At 48.9% G+C, this 15,011-nt stretch overlaps 3 protein-coding genes across 14 annotated transcripts; 2 read left to right on the top strand and 1 right to left on the bottom strand.

Moving 5' to 3' along the window:
* Nucleotides 1–72: 72 nt before the first annotated feature.
* On the top strand, nt 73–3,317 carry SRSF2 (serine and arginine rich splicing factor 2). Of its 6 annotated transcripts, XR_012059864.1 has the most exons (5): nt 73–679; nt 947–1,257; nt 1,536–1,639; nt 2,267–2,364; nt 2,870–3,317. XR_012059864.1 is itself a non-coding variant. In XM_072939651.1 (3 exons), the coding sequence occupies exons 1-2, from the start codon at nt 318–320 to the stop codon at nt 1,248–1,250; spliced, it is 666 nt and encodes a 221-aa protein (XP_072795752.1). In that variant the 5' UTR covers nt 73–317; the 3' UTR covers nt 1,251–1,257; nt 2,267–3,317. The 6 variants fall into 6 exon arrangements, 2 of the variants coding, with proteins under 2 accessions (XP_072795752.1, XP_072795753.1); XR_012059862.1 differs by lacking the exon at nt 1,536–1,639; XR_012059861.1 differs by having other exon boundaries at nt 2,267–3,317.
* A 14-nt stretch (nt 3,318–3,331) lies between these two features.
* Nucleotides 3,332–8,473, bottom strand: METTL23 (methyltransferase 23, arginine). 4 transcript variants are annotated; one of them, XM_006199422.4, is made up of 5 exons: nt 8,253–8,427; nt 5,952–6,056; nt 4,263–4,500; nt 4,096–4,180; nt 3,332–3,947 (listed from the first exon to the last, which is right to left on the bottom strand). In XM_006199422.4, exons 2-5 carry the CDS (start codon nt 6,033–6,035, stop codon nt 3,782–3,784), a joined length of 573 nt encoding a protein of 190 aa, XP_006199484.1. In that variant the 5' UTR covers nt 6,036–6,056; nt 8,253–8,427; the 3' UTR covers nt 3,332–3,781. The 4 variants fall into 4 exon arrangements, with proteins under 4 accessions (XP_006199484.1, XP_072795756.1, XP_072795754.1 ...); XM_072939655.1 differs by lacking the exon at nt 8,253–8,427 and adding an exon at nt 7,783–7,801; XM_072939653.1 differs by having other exon boundaries at nt 3,587–3,947; nt 5,969–6,056; nt 8,253–8,473.
* Nucleotides 8,474–8,707: 234 nt separating this feature from the next.
* Nucleotides 8,708–14,623, top strand: JMJD6 (jumonji domain containing 6, arginine demethylase and lysine hydroxylase). Of its 4 annotated transcripts, none has more exons than XR_012059859.1 (7): nt 8,708–9,116; nt 9,613–10,001; nt 10,602–10,888; nt 11,879–12,014; nt 12,486–12,579; nt 13,272–13,410; nt 14,210–14,348. XR_012059859.1 is itself a non-coding variant. In XM_031685785.2 (7 exons), exons 1-7 carry the CDS (start codon nt 8,988–8,990, stop codon nt 14,339–14,341), a joined length of 1,263 nt encoding a protein of 420 aa, XP_031541645.2. In that variant the 5' UTR covers nt 8,709–8,987; the 3' UTR covers nt 14,342–14,623. The 4 variants fall into 4 exon arrangements, 3 of the variants coding, with proteins under 3 accessions (XP_031541646.1, XP_031541645.2, XP_072795747.1); XM_031685785.2 differs by having other exon boundaries at nt 8,709–9,116; nt 11,879–11,976; nt 12,491–12,579; nt 14,210–14,623; XM_031685786.2 differs by lacking the exon at nt 14,210–14,348 and having other exon boundaries at nt 11,879–11,976; nt 13,272–13,404.
* The last annotated feature ends 388 nt before the right edge of the window (nt 14,624–15,011 follow it).

The raw sequence follows: 15,011 nt of genomic DNA, 5'->3' as shown, positions 1-15,011 counted from the left end.
GGGAGGGGCGAGCCAATCAGAGGATTCATTTCCGGGTGGCGCGGTCGCCATTTTGTGAGGAGGGATATAAATGGGCGCTGGAGCCGCCCGCCCGCCAGTTGTTTCTGAGGTGGAGTCGGCTCTGGAGCTGTCGAGGCGGTGTCTCCCATCCGCCTTTCCCAACGTTTCCACGCGGAAGCCAACCGCCAGAGCAGAGGCGCGGCGTCGAGCCGAGCTAGTCTGAGGAAACCGCCGCCGCCGCAGCCGAGCGCGCGGGCCCGCCGGGGCGTTAGTTCGTCGGCGCGCGGTCGCGGGCCCCGGGCCGACCCTCCAGAGCCATGAGTTACGGCCGCCCGCCTCCCGATGTGGAGGGCATGACCTCCCTCAAGGTGGACAACCTGACCTACCGCACCTCGCCCGACACCCTGAGGCGCGTGTTCGAGAAGTATGGGCGCGTCGGCGACGTGTACATCCCGCGGGACCGCTACACCAAGGAGTCCCGTGGCTTCGCCTTCGTCCGCTTCCACGACAAGCGCGACGCCGAGGACGCCATGGACGCCATGGACGGGGCCGTGCTGGACGGCCGCGAGCTGCGAGTGCAGATGGCGCGCTACGGCCGCCCCCCGGACTCGCATCACAGCCGCCGGGGACCCCCGCCCCGCCGGTACGGGGGCGGTGGCTACGGACGTCGGAGCCGCAGGTGAGCGGGCGGGCGTCGCGGCTGGGGCTGGCTCACAAAGGTGCGCGGGGACACGTGGTGGCGGCCCTGGCCGAGTCGGGACGCGCCGCGGGCCCCCCTTCCGCGCCCGCGCTCCCCACTCAGCAGCCGGCGGGGCGCGGGAGGGCGGGGGACCCGGCTCGCGACCAGGGAAATGGCGTCTGGCGGCGAGATAATGGCGGCTGGGCGGGCGGGAGCACGCGGGCGGGGCCGCCCGCACCCTGACGCGCCGCTCGTCCCTGCTCGCAGCCCCAGGCGGCGTCGCCGCAGCCGGTCCCGGAGTCGGAGCCGGTCCAGGTCCCGGAGTCGATCTCGCTACAGCCGCTCCAAGTCCCGCTCTCGCACTCGCTCAAGATCTCGATCGACCTCCAAGTCCAGATCCGCGCGACGGTCCAAGTCCAAGTCCTCGTCGGTCTCCAGATCTCGCTCGCGGTCCAGGTCCAGGTCTAGGTCCAGGAGTCCTCCACCCGTGTCCAAGAGGGAATCCAAGTCCAGGTCGCGATCCAAGAGTCCTCCCAAGTCTCCTGAAGAGGAAGGAGCGGTGTCCTCTTAAGCAAATGGTAATGTCTAGGGGGATCCGAGACTCATGGCCCGAAATCAGAGATGGGGTTTGGAGTAGGTTTTTTGATCCGTATTAATGAAAAAGTGACTCCTGATGTTAGGAGTGCTGCTCTGAGCTAACTCAGTTTTGGGAGTAATACTGAAGAGAGGGGTCTGCAGAAAGGATGTGTATAAAGCTTAGATAATAATGGCTGTTTCATGAACTGTTTGAGACCTATTAATGAAAATGACTATTTCTTGCTGTTTTTATCCAACGTCTGCATTTTCCCCTTTAAAGCTGCGGTCTCCTGTTTGATAAAAGAATATTGGCCAGTATTGCAGATTTTAACTGATTTGGCTGATCCTCCAGGGACCAGTTTCTGTGGGCGTGTATTGGAGCAGGTTTGTCTTTAAATGTTAAAGATGCACTATCCTCTTAGAGAAAACAATCAGTTCAACTATTGTTGTACTGACCGGGACTTCATATTCTAATGGATGTGGCAAACGAATTGCAAAAAGAAGCAATGAACTTTTGGAACCAAAAGTTTACAGGTATTGCACTGGGTGGGAGAAAGGATAGTGTGTCTTTAACTCATTGTTTGGTCCTATTTTTTAAAAGGAAAGGGCCCTAAGTAGCTCAGATGTTAAAGCATTAGTCTAAAATTGCCAAATGTTTCATTTGAAAACTAAAGACTTAGTCTTAAAATTGTCTGATTTCAAGTTGTTTTTGTTTGGATACAGCCCTTTTTTTTTTTCCTTTCTTTTCTTTTTTTGCCCCCCCTTACCATTTTTCACCTTGGTTATTTGGCCAAGAATACATAAACACAAAACTTTAAATGCTGGTGGTAGTAGCCTTTGAAATTTTCCTAACTGGGCCTTTTAAAAACTGTGATAATGGCTGGTTGGAACCTTTCTGTAACCTCCTGGTTTCACCAGAGCCTTAGTAAGTACTGAAATTGAAACCATGTGCACTTTAAGTGACTTCATAATAATGGAAGGTAAACTGAACTTATTTCTTTTAAAACCTAGATGTGTCGACAAGCAACATAAAGGAAGACTTGGGGGAAAAGGACCAAGTACTCAGTCCATCGAAGAGTCCTTGGAACAAGCAACTGGCTATTGAAAAGGTTATTTTGTAACATTTTGTCTAACTTTTTACTTGTTTTAAGCTTTGCCTCAGGTGGCAAGCTAATTTTATGTGCCATTTTGTTGCTGTTATTCAAATTTCTTGTAATTTAGTGAGGTGAACGACTTCAGATTTCATTATTGGCTTGGATATTTGAGGTAAAATTTCCTTTTTGTTTATATAGTGCTGACTTTTTTTGTTTGAAATTAAACAGATTGGTAACCTAATTTGTGGCCTCCTTACTTTTAAGGAAACGTGTGCAGCCATTACACACAGCCTAAAGCTGTCAAGAGATTGACTCAACATTGCCTTCATACCTTAAAATTTAAAACCTACAAAAGTTGGTGTAAATTTGTTTGTATATGTTATTTACCTTCAGGTCTAAATGGTAAACTGAACCCAAATTTGTATAAAGACTTTTCAGGTGAAAAGACTTGATTTTTTTTGAAAGGATTGTTTACCAAACACAATTCTAATCTCTTCTCTTATGTATTTTTGTGCACTAGGCGCAGTTGTGTAGCAGTTGAGTAATGCTGGTTAGCTGTTAAGGTGGCGTGTTGCAGTGCAGAGTGCTTGGCTGTTTCCTGTTTTCTCCTGATTGCTCCTGTGTAAAGATGCCTTGTCGTGCAGAAACAAATGGCTGTCCAGTTTATTAAAATGCCTGACAACTGCACTTCCAGTCACCCGGGCCTTGCATATATATAACGGAGCATACAGTGAGCACATCTAGAGATGATAAATACACCTTTTTTTTCTTCCTCTTCCCCCTCCCCCAAATGGTAAATTTGAACATCTTCATGTATGAACTTAAAATACGGAAAATGTTAAGGAAGCAAACAAAATGGTTTTGTAACTTTGTAAGTACTTATAACATGGTGTATTTTTTTTCCTCATGAATATTCTGTACTATAACCATTGTTTCTGTAGTTTAATTAAAACGTTTTCTTGGTGTTAGCTTTTTTCAGAATATGTCTTGGTCTTTTTTCCCCCATTTATTTGAAAGACCTGTGCAATTACCTTGTGAATGTTACCGGCTGTATAGTATGAAAGTGAAATGTTCAGTAGCTGATTACTTTCCCCCTGAGTTAAAAGGTGGAAATGCCAGTTCAGCACCAGCTGTCCCTAAAATGAATGCTCTTAAGAGGTAGCACTTTGAGGTTGTGGGTACCTCCTGCTCTCAACCCAGATGCCCTATTTTACTGACTAAGGAAAAGATCCAAGAGTTTTTTCTTATAAGTGTTTAATGGTTTTTTTGGTTTTAATTGTTATGTGATCCATCACAATCCAAAGCCAACAGGTCTAATCCATCTTCAAATTCACTGTTTGTACACGAGAAGCTGAAGTGGTCTGAGTCATAGTTGGCTTGCCAAGTTGCTAATCAGTATTGACATTGTCCCAAAACAGCCTGTAGGTATAATTCAGAGACTGTCCTTTGCAAAGGAGATGACCAGCATTTCAACAGTATGTCTTCCTGGGAGGGCAGATTCTGCTATATCTTCCTTGTCTGCACCAAAAGACTCCAGAGGAATGTGAACACATTTCATGTCCCACTTGTAGAGCAAAGCTTCAAGTGACCAGTCAGCACTAAAAAATAAATTTTTTTTAAAACTAAGCTTTTCCTGTTTTGCTTTAGTTACATTCTCATTTTATCCTTAAACTAGACGCTGAATGAGGAGTAAGGCTGAAGTTAACTTTAAAAAAAGTTGAGTGAACCAGGATTATTCAGTCTTACCTTCTTACCTGGTAAGTAGACCACAATTGGACCTTGGGGTTCTTTTGCATCAAAAGGTAAACTGTAGTTAAAACGTCTTCAAAGTCTGGGAAGAAAAGACTTCTTAATAGATTGTAATTCCATTGCATCCCTGGCTAAATTTACTACCAAGAAGAGTAAAAGTTTACCTTCTGGTTCAAAGAATACATCCGATGCAAGAATAATATCTTGCGGTGGTAGAGCCAGAAGATCCTGAGATACATGACCCCACGTGATTCCTACAACATGCACCTGTGGCAGGTCGTTCATTTGGCAGCTTTGCCGGCAGATTTCTAGACAGTGAGGCAGCTCTGAACTGTCTGACAGTGTTACTTCAGCACCACATTTTGCAGCCATAATTCCTGGAAGGCTCACTCCAGCTCCAATCTAACAAGTTTAAAGGTTTTGCTTAGAACTGCAAAGAATTGACCTTGCTTGGCATATTGTTTCCCATTTCATCCTTGCATTGATCTTTTAGTACAAGGTCTTATGTATAAGGATAGTGAGCTTGCCATGCCTATAAAACATGCTTTACTATGCGGAGCTTACTTTGTCTTGACAAGTTACTTAACTCATTAAAAACTTAAGTGGGTCAAAGGTCAACTACAGTCCCTTTTAGTATTAAAGGGCCCTCAGTTCTGCAACTGGCAGTTACCCCTTAAACAAGTGGTGGAAATGTGAGGGTCTATAATTACAGTTGACATGAAGTGTGGTTGGCTGGATCCCTGGATGTGAACTCAAGATAGGGCCTGCTAAAGTTTCACATGGATTTTTGACTGCAGAGGGTGGGTGCCCCAACCCCTGAGCTGTTAAAAGATCAATGATACATTGCTTCCAAACAGAATGTGTATCTTGAGCAGTTCCATTGCTTAGTAAGTCCAGGAGTAGTTTCGGGTCACTTACTTCCTTCAGTCATTCTCAGTTCTCATGATCTATATATAAAGGAGTTCCTAGTTATTTATGACACCAGGGCTCTAGAAGCTCAATTGAGTGACTTGGATACACAACCAGTCATTCAGTTGTTGCTACCAATTTTAAATAGCATTCACATGGCTAAAACCTGATGGGTCTGCAACATAGCTCTCCAAGAGGGTTTTCCAGCTGGGTCTTGAGAGTGGCAAGGCACTTGTGAACATACTAAGGAATAATGCTAAGGAATGCCTTCATAAATGTTATTGTTCATATTGATTAACGCTTCTCCTGTTTGAGGATGGGCAGTGACTCGACTTTTGCCAGTGGCTAACAATTATCACTACTGTGGGCCAGAAGTATGTGCCAAATGCCTTCCCTATCCATTTCATTTACATGGTTTTACAAAAGTTAACTTTCTGGTTTGTCTTTAGCCTTGGGGGTTAAGCATAGTACCATTTCTACAAATGACAAAAGTTTATTTCTCTAAACCTTCAGTAGTCTCAAGCCAGGTGGAATGGTAAGAAAGACGTAAGACACATTTTATAGCTACTCTCAAGATTTCCAGAAATGAAAAGGGCCGTTTTGTGAGAAAGACTGCAAGTGGTATGGTAGAGCCTGGATGACCCTGATGGGACACCCTATGCCAAGATTTCATAACTAAAATTAGTTACGGGCTTCACTTAGAATGGGGTCAGCAAACTGTAAAAGGCTAGACAGTAAATATTTTAGTGTTTGTGGACCACATATGGTCTCTGGTGCATACTTTAAAAAAAAATTTTACATTTAAAGGTGTAAAAAGCATTCTTAGCTCACCTGCCTTACAAGATGGCCAAATCATCCAAATATCTAACAAAAGCTAAAAACAAGCATGTGGACTTAAATTGGAACATAACCTAGGATTTTCCCAAACATCAAGGGACTTGTACCTCTAAGACAGCCTTGCCTGGCAGAGATCCTCTGTGAAACCATAGGTACTGGGCCAGGACCACAGCACAGGGCCAAACATACATTCCATATTGAAGATGCAGGACCTGAAAAAAATTTTGTAGGCCATAAGTAACTGACACATCAGAAGTCGGTATATTTACACAGCAATTACTGAGTGCCTGGCACTGGCATCCATTGCAAAAACTGTTCCCTGCTCTCCAGTTCACATCCAGTGGGGGGATATAAAACTAATACCATGTGATAAGCATTCTTGATACACTCATTTATTCAACAAGCATTTATCCAGGGCCTGAGTGGCTTAGTGACTATTCTAGGCTGAGGAAGTACCTCATGGGATATAAAATGTATATACAGCTCCTACTAGAGAGAGACAGGCAATGAGGAAGCAAATACATATTTCTGGTTGGTGATGATGCTACAAGCACAATACAACTGGGTGATGTGAGAGTGATGGGGGTGGGCAGTGACCACAAGGTGGCTGCTCTAGACAGGGAGAGGGTAATTCAGGCAAAGGCCCTGAAGCAGGAACTGAAAGGCTTCTGCCTGGACACAGAGAGCCCTGGCAGCGTGGGTCTGAGGGCTGGAGGCACGGTTGTATAGTACAAGCATAGTTGAGAGGGAAGGCAGAGACCAGATTTGTGAGGTTACATATGCCACAGGAAGTTTAGTTTTTATTTAAGTGCAATAAGAAGACATTGGACTCACAGACATAGAAAACAAACTTATGGTTACCAGGAAGGGAAGGGGGTGGGAAAGGATAAACTGGGAGTTTGAGATTTGCAGATGCTAATATATATAAAATAGATAAACAACAAGTTCATACTGTATAGCACAGGGAACTATATTTGATATCTTGTAGTAACTTACAGTGAAAAAGAATATGAAAACAAATATATGTATGTTCATGTATGACTGAAGCATAATGCTGTACACCGGAAATTGACACAACATTGTAAACTAACTATACTTAAAAAATATATACAAAAAAAGATATTAGAGTTATAAGCACAGGCAACATATGATAAGGAAGAACAGTGTGGTCCTAGAATGACACCCTAGAAGAGGTTTGAGTAGAGCTTGAATCCTGGAGTTAGGAAGGCAGGCAATTCACAAAGCCTCTGGGAGGGCATTGAATTGTGAGAGCATTGTATTTAGGGAGACAAGATAACATAGCTCACAACTCTGGAATGAGCCTACTTGAATGAGTTCAAACTTGAGATGTGTAATGTACTAGCTGTGTACTAGACCTCACTCATTATTTAAACTTGTCTGTGCTTCAGTTTCCTCAACTGCAAAATACTGTCTCATAGAGTGATTAGGAAGACTCAATGCCAAATACTTAATACAGTGCCGGGCACAAATTAAGTATACAAAGTTAGCAATTATTAAACTGCAAAACTGCAAGTCTTTGTTTTCTAGAGCAAACATCAATGGTAAAGGAACTGAAAGTCTGAGCTGAATTATTCACTGCACTCAACAAAAATATTAGTGCCTAAAATATGCTAGACGTGATCAAGAGACAAAAATGCCTACCCTGGTGAATTTTACCCAGGAGTACAACGAAATACTTCTGACTAGAGGAATGAGTTATGCAGATTTGGGTATAAAAGGGGGGGGGGTGCTCTGTTATCACAGGGTGTATCTTCACCCACCCCTTAAATTTAGGAAGAAATCCAAAGGGGTATTTCAACGTGAAGGCGTTTAGAAACTGCCAGAAACGGGTTCCATTTGAGCCTTCAACTCCTTTTAAGCTGTTTCTCATATTTATAAGCTGTTTCTCATATTTAAACTGTCAATGCCAATGCCTACCTCACAAGCTCCTGTGAAAATCAAAATACTGCAACGTGAAAGTGCTCTGAAAAACCGGACGTATATAAGGTGTAACTGCTGTTGAGAATTCAGGGGCAGCCATGAACTGAAAGGAAGGAATGCCAACTCAAGAAACTATTTGGGTAGTGAGGGTTGGAACCCCTGGTCCCAGATAAATCTGAATTATTAAGCCCTTGGGCCAGATCAAAGAAAATACTAGGTGTCAAGAATGCCACTTTTCTGGTGGGAAATAGTATGAAGAGGCCCCCTTCCTCGCAGGGCCCTCACATTTCTTTCTGAAAGGTATTTACTCTTCCAAAGGGCTTCACACCAAATCTTTACGGCCTACTCTAAGGCAGAAAGCCGCGGGGCCCCCTCCCTATAGCCCCAGGTCGGCTGAGAACGCTCCTGCCCTGAGATGCCACCGCAAAGGACGGGAGGCGCTTCCCGGCGGGTGCCGCTTAACGCACCTGCGGGACGCGGACCTCCAATATGGCCCCCTCGGCTCCCAGGCCCGGCTCCTCCGAGAACCGGAAGCGCTGGGCTCGGACCACATGCCCTCGGAGGCCACGCTCGCCCGGGGAGTCGGTGGCCTCCGGGCGCGGCGACAACAGGGGAGAGCGCCGGGCTGCCAGGCTGCGCGCGTTGGGTCCCCCGCGCCGGCCTCCCCAGCGCCACGTCGGATCGCAACTACCCGACGGCAAAAGGCGGGAAGCAACCCTCGGGCGGCGAAGTAGCCGCGCGACGAGAAGACTTGAAGCCAGGCAAACGAAACACAGACTAACAGGCAGCCGGCAACACCGGCCCACAGGAAGCAGGTTGTGGAGAGGCAGCGCGCTGCCGGAAGTGACGCGCACCGGAAGCGGGCGCGGGAGAGGCGGGGCCGCGGCGGGGAGGCCCCTCAGCCACCAAGACCTTCCCAACATGGCGGAGACCCGGATTGTGTGAGGGCGGACCCCGGAGGCGCGGAGGCCAATAGCTTATCGCGAGAGGCCAGGGGGCGGGGAAGACGGCAGCCGCAGGCCCAACCGGAGGCTCCGGAGGTGGTTGGGGAGTGAATTTTCTGGAAGGCGGCTTTAGAGGTGCCGGGTCCGAGCGAAGGGCGTTTTGGTGCCGCCACCGCCCGGGCCGGGGAGGGGGCGCACTGGTGGCAGGAAGCGCGCTGCGCCGAGGTCGTCGCGGAACTAGCTGGTGACCCCCGCAGGATGAACCACAAGAGCAAGAAGCGGATCCGCGAGGCTAAGCGGAGTGCGCGGCCAGAGCTGAAGGACTCGCTGGACTGGACCCGGCACAACTACTACGAGAACTTCTCGCTGAACCCGGCGGCCGTGGCGGTGAGCGGGTCGGGATCGCGGGCATCCCCGGGGGCTGCGCACCTCTCCTGGGGCCGGGGTCCGCCCGCGCAGAGCAGTGCGCCTCGGAGTTTCGATGGGCTCGCCCGCACCGCGCGGAAGTCGGGGTCATCGGGGCCCGGTTCCAGGGCGGGCCTCCTTCCTCCGCGCCCCCGCCGTGCCTGCCAGGGCAGCCGGAGTCCCACGCCATTGACGCCCTCCACGAGGCCTGTCAGCCCTTGACCCCTTCGGGCGGCGGGGCCCTAGAGAACCTGGCTGGCCAAGGGCACGAGTGGGAGATGCGAAGCCCCCTTTGCCTGGTGGGGTGGCGCTGGGTGCGACGTGCCCGAACGCACGCAGGTCCTTTTCCCTCCCTAAGAGGAGCCAGAGCGGAATCTGCCTACTTAGCTATGCTTTTGCTAATTAGCTTTGGGGGACACCCTTATCTGCCGCTGGACTTTTTTTTTTTAACTCGATAGTTCTTTTCTGATTCTCTCAGGATAACGTGGAAAGGGCAGACGCCTTACAGTTGTCGGTGGAGGAATTTGTGGAGAGATACGAAAGACCTTATAAGCCCGTGGTTCTGCTCAATGCCCAAGAAGGCTGGTCTGCGCAGGAGAAATGGACTCTGGAGCGCCTCAAAAGGAAATACCGGAACCAGAAATTCAAGTGTGGCGAGGATAATGACGGCTACTCGGTGAAAATGAAGATGAAATACTACATCGAGTACATGGAGAGCACGCGGGATGACAGCCCCCTTTACATCTTTGACAGCAGCTACGGTGAACACCCCAAAAGAAGGAAACTTTTGGAAGACTACAAGGTGCCCAAGTTTTTCACTGATGACCTTTTCCAGTATGCGGGCGAGAAGCGCAGGCCCCCTTACAGGTAAAACAGTGGGCAGTGATGTGGTTATAATCTTGTCTCCAACAGCAGAGCTGGGTCAGCTAATCTTTTTCTGAAACAGTGAGTGGTTCTCCCTTGGTTGCACATGGAACTTACTTAGAGGGATCCTGATGCCTGCCCAGGCCCTCTGCCAGGGGCTGAGGTAATTATTGGTCTGGGGTGCCGCATGGGCATCAGGATTTCTGAAGGCTCCCCAGGTGATTCAGAGGTGCAACTAGAGTTGAACCAGTAACCTATAAAGAGAAGTTTTAATTTTTTTTTTAATTTTTGAATTTATTTTATCTTTTTAATGGAGGTCTTAGGATTGAACCTAAGACCTCAGGCACACTAAGCACATGCTCTACCACTGAGCTATAACCCCCTGCCCCCCTGTCCCTGGAAATTTTAATAATTAAAGGCTAGTTGTAAGCCACATGAGTGATTTTCCTGTTTTCTGTTAGGGATCAGTCTGCACAATTCCCTCAGCATTTCTATGTATTAGAATTTGTGTAGTGTACTGTATAAAACTGAAAGTTTATTTTGTAGTGTGTGGGTCTGTATGGTTAAATTGTGCTTCACATCTGGAATGTTTCCATCCTTTAGGTGGTTTGTGATGGGGCCACCACGCTCTGGAACTGGAATTCACATCGACCCTCTGGGAACCAGCGCCTGGAATGCCTTAGTTCAGGGCCACAAACGCTGGTGCTTGTTCCCTACCAGCACGCCCAGGGAGCTCATCAAGGTGACCCGTGAAGAAGGAGGGAACCAGCAAGATGAAGCTATTACCTGGTTTAATATCATTCATCCCCGGACGCAGCTTCCAACCTGGCCACCCGAATTCAAACCCCTGGAAATCTTACAAAAACCAGGAGAGACTGTCTTTGTTCCAGGTATAGATGAACTGAGAAAAAATATTCTTTGCACAACAATTTAGAGAGTGTGTCAAAGGAATCCCCTCTGCATGCTGACTCTGAATGAGCTAACTGGTGCCTGCCCCTGACAGTGATATGGTGATATGTTGCCATGTGGGGGCTGCTGTCGATGTTTCTTGTAACCTGAATGTATAATGAATGTTGATAAACTTCCTATATGGGGGAGGGTATAGCTCAGTGGTAGAGTGTGTGCTTAGCATACAAGAGGTCCCAAGTTCAGTCCCCAGTACCTCCATTAAAAAATAAACAAACTTAATTACGTTCTTTCCCCCATTTCCAAAAAAAAAAAAATTGAAAATGATAAACATCCTGTATCTAGAGATCCTATTCATTTTTCTCTCCAGGAGTTACTTAGTGTCTCTGTATGTGCAGTGACTTGTGCATGTTTCTGTAAATGATACAGTGTAGCACTGGGTGGATTGAGTCAGGAAATAGTGACTTAGAGCCAAGAGGCAGGAAATCCTATACTTGAAAACCACACTTCGTTTTGGTAGATTAAGTGTTGGGAGTGAGGGTATTTAAGATAGGCCTCCTCTTAGAAACTGAAGAACTTGCTGCCTTTACAGTTGTGGTCACAGCTGTGGCTTCCCAGGGCTTGACACATTTGTTCTGTAAAGGGCCAGAGAGTAAAATATTGTAGGTACCTCGGCTTAGCCGGTCTCTGTCGTAACTGCTCAGCTCTGCCCCTGTATCAGGAGAGCAGTCACAGACAGTCCATAAAGGAACAGGCACAGCCTCGGTCCAGTAAAACTTCAGACAAACAGGTCGCTTGTGATTCTGGCACCAGGAGCAGGCTTTACCACTCTGGGTCCTGTGTCTCTAAGGCTCTTTCTCGTGCAGAGGAATCCCCCGTTTCTGAAGGTCTGTGTTATGTTATGTGAAGCTGTGTCATAGAGCTGTTGTATATAGAACCAAATCCTGCTTCAGTGTTTACTTGTTGGATTTCAGGAGGCTGGTGGCACGTTGTCCTCAATCTCGACACCACCATTGCCATCACCCAGAATTTTGCCAGCAGCACCAACTTCCCTGTTGTGTGGCACAAGACGGTAAGAGGGAGACCAAAGTTGTCGAGGAAGTGGTATAGGTGAGAGACTTTTTTTTTTCTTATTTTCGCTTTGTTCCAACGTCTACCCCAGAGATAAAATGGAAAGAGTCCACTGCTGCTGTAAGGTGCGCTGATTTCAGACAGGCCTGGGACACACCAGGCCTGCAGAAGCTCACGGGCTGAGCAGAGTGGGCCCGTGGTCAGGGCTGGTTCTCGGGATGCTTGCCAGCCTCGAGGTGACAGGCTAGGACTGCATGTCTGAGCAGAGCCAGTCAGTCAGAGCACGGTTCTAATCGGGATTGTTTCTCATTTTCTGTTTTTTTGGGTTGTTTTTTGTTTTTGTTTTTTCTCCCCAAAGTTAGGACTCACACAGGAGGCATTTTGTTTGGGTTTTACTTGGTGACTTCCTTTTTCTCGCCCCAAAGCATTCTTTCCATCTGAGCTCACTGCCTTCGGGTCTCGTGAGTGAGGTGACCATCCTGGAGACTTAGCCCCTCTGTTTATCCACAGAACAGATACAGCACGGGCCGCGGCAGTGCAAGCCACCCCCAGCCACCCCGTGCCACTGTGTCCCAACCCTGGCCCGGAGGGACCAGCTCTCGGGGTAAGAGAGGGATCCTGGCTTGTTCAGTGCTCAGCCTCCCTGCTGAGAGGGCCAGCAAGGGTGGTGGCTTTGTTCTCCCCGCACTCTTGGGCACCTGAGGCCCACTTACTCTGTCCTGCAGGCCACTGCGATCTGGTCACTCTGAAGGCCTTCCCGTCCCGCAGGTCTTAGTCCCTGGTTGCAGTGGATGCCAGAGTAGGTCCCTAAGGGGAGGGCTGCAGCCCCGGAAAGGCCCATTGAGTTTTCTCCTCCAGCGAGGGGGGCCCTCTCTGTTACTTGACACTTCTGATCTCTTCCCAGCCTGACTGTTTCTGCTCCTACAGACAGAGTTTAACCAAGCCCAGCTCCCATCATTTGGTACTGTGCTGTGCAGAGGAGAGGTTAAAAAGATCAGCTAGCACAGGATCAGGGAAACAGCAAGGGGAAGAGATGGTTCTCCCGAGGGGGAGACCAAGGCAAACTCAAGGAAACTGCCTCGCGTGCTGGCAGCACGTCCGGCTCGTGTGCACAGGGGCAGTGCGGGGCGCGGGGCTAGTTTTCCTTCCAGGGCAGCCTGAGCGGCATGCTGGGTTTCTTGTTCCCAGCCTGTGGAGCTGTGTGTCCTGGAGAGACGGGCCTCAGCTCTCAGTTGGGGGTACTGTGCGGGGGTGTCATCTGTCCAGGCACTGAGCACAATATTTCTTGTCTCTCAGGATCTTGAAGCAGGAGCATCCTGAGTTGGCAGTCCTGGCCGACTCCGTTGACCTGCAGGAATCCACGGGGATCGCCTCCGACAGCTCCAGCGACTCCTCCAGCTCCTCCAGTTCCAGCTCGTCGGACTCGGACTCGGAGGTGAGGCCTTGCTCGCTCACCGGGCATCCAGGGCGAGTCACCCGTAAAAACCAGATGCGACTCCCCCCTCACATCCAGGAGGGAGAATGATGTGAACACATTTCACTTTCTCCCAAGAACTCCAGCTGCCACCGTTCCTGCTGGGGGGTGAATTTTGCCTGTTCGATAGCTTTACACATGTTTGTGAATTGTCCTAGTAATCCCAAGGGGTGAGAGGGGTGTCTGGGGATGTCCTGAAGTAAATGGCCCGGGATCACCCGTTTGGCGATCAGTGGTGTCGGGGTTCAGACTCCAGGTGTTCTGACCTCACAGCCCACGTTAGGAATCTCCCGTGGATGGTCAAGTGTAAGTCTGGAAACTCAGCAAATTCAGTCACCTGGTTAAAAGCTAACATCACACCGGGTGAGGGGGTCCCGTGCTTTTAGCAGAGGGGACGTCCGTCTTGCATCTTCACATAATCTGCTGAGTCAGCCTTCTCAAGGGAGGCGGGGGCGTGTTCTATGCATGTTGAGTGCTGCACGTTCAGTTACAGTGAAATTCCATAAAGCGACCGCAGAGCCCGGACAGTAACACATTCTTAGAGTAAGCATCTTGATTCCAAACAAACAGCCCTCCCATTAGCCACCTCTGGAGGGACACTGGGCCCCCAGGGGGATGGATGTTCAGACTATGTCAGAAAGGGCCTTTTTGCTTCTGGGAGAAAGCGGACAATGCCTGTGCCGTCTCCTGAGGTCAGAGGTTTGTCTAAGGAAGGCCTGGGTTGCATCTGACTGAATCCCTGTTTCTCTCCTGCGTCCAGTGCGAGTCTGGCTCCGAGGGCGACGGGATGACACACCGCAGGAAGAAGAGGCGCACGTGCAGCATGGTGGGCAACGGGGACACCACCTCCCAGGACGACTGTGTCAGCAAAGAGCGCAGCTCCTCCAGGTGACCGGGCTCGGCTGGTGTCTGTGTAGGAGGACAAGCCCGCGGCCTGCGGCAGGGCCCCCGGGGCAGCCTTTCGGACCTGCAGGCCCAGGAGGGCTGGCGAAAGCCAGAGAGTGACGACACTCTTGGGCTGTGAGTCGGTTCGCTCAGCATTTGCTACAGTAGCTCCTTTTCTCCGCTACCGAAGCAAATTAACGTGGCTTGTTTTATGCAAAAAGGCAAGAATCTACGTGGATGGTGCCAACAAAACCCTTTACATTATTTAATAAAAATTAAACTCATTTTATATCTTTGACATTTTTTTCGTAGAGAATACCGGAACCTCCCTTGTCACTCTTCTAGTCGTGGTCTTGGGAGAACATAGTGACTCCACTGGCCGGTGCCCTCGCTGGGAAGCAGTAGTTACCACAGGAAAGGGGGGAAATACGAGAAATTACCTAGTGTCCTCTGAGGAGCTGGAGGCATGGCCTCCTGCTTTTGTCATTGCTGCTTTGAGTGCTTGCAGATTTTTTACAAAATCCAAATCACATCTCCAGATTGGATCTAAATAAGTTAAAATTTGAGATAAAAATCAATAAGCTTATCTTTCTGCAGGCACCTGCCCTGGTCCTGCGCTCCTAACAGTCTCAGGCTGAAGTTTGGTGGCCACATCCAGAGCCCAGAGCCCTCTTCTC

Source organism: Vicugna pacos, chromosome 16 (assembly GCF_048564905.1).
Source record: "Vicugna pacos chromosome 16, VicPac4, whole genome shotgun sequence".
NCBI classification, from domain to species: domain Eukaryota; kingdom Metazoa; phylum Chordata; class Mammalia; order Artiodactyla; family Camelidae; genus Vicugna; species Vicugna pacos.
The sequence above is the reverse complement of the archived record's forward strand: the minus strand, read 5'-3'. Positions and strand labels throughout refer to the sequence as shown.

Excerpts from the sequence above, each read along its gene's own strand:
- SRSF2 (XM_072939651.1), top strand. The coding sequence starts at position 318 with ATGAGTTACGGCCGCCCGCCTCCCGATGTGGAGGGCATGACCTCCCTC. Across the intron at positions 680-946 it reads TACGGACGTCGGAGCCGCAG|CCCCAGGCGGCGTCGCCGCA; the intron begins GTGAGCGGGCGG and ends CCCTGCTCGCAG.
- METTL23 (XM_072939653.1), bottom strand. The coding sequence starts at position 8,338 with ATGTGGTCCGAGCCCAGCGCTTCCGGTTCTCGGAGGAGCCGGGCCTGG. Across the intron at positions 6,057-8,252 it reads TGGAGGTCCGCGTCCCGCAG|GTCCTGCATCTTCAATATGG; the intron begins GTGCGTTAAGCG and ends AATTTTTTTCAG. Across the intron at positions 4,501-5,968 it reads TCACAGAGGATCTCTGCCAG|ATTGGAGCTGGAGTGAGCCT; the intron begins GCAAGGCTGTCT and ends TAAACTTGTTAG.
- JMJD6 (XM_031685785.2), top strand. The coding sequence starts at position 8,988 with ATGAACCACAAGAGCAAGAAGCGGATCCGCGAGGCTAAGCGGAGTGCG. Across the intron at positions 10,889-11,878 it reads AGAGACTGTCTTTGTTCCAG|GAGGCTGGTGGCACGTTGTC; the intron begins GTATAGATGAAC and ends GTTGGATTTCAG. Across the intron at positions 12,580-13,271 it reads CGGAGGGACCAGCTCTCGGG|GATCTTGAAGCAGGAGCATC; the intron begins GTAAGAGAGGGA and ends CTTGTCTCTCAG.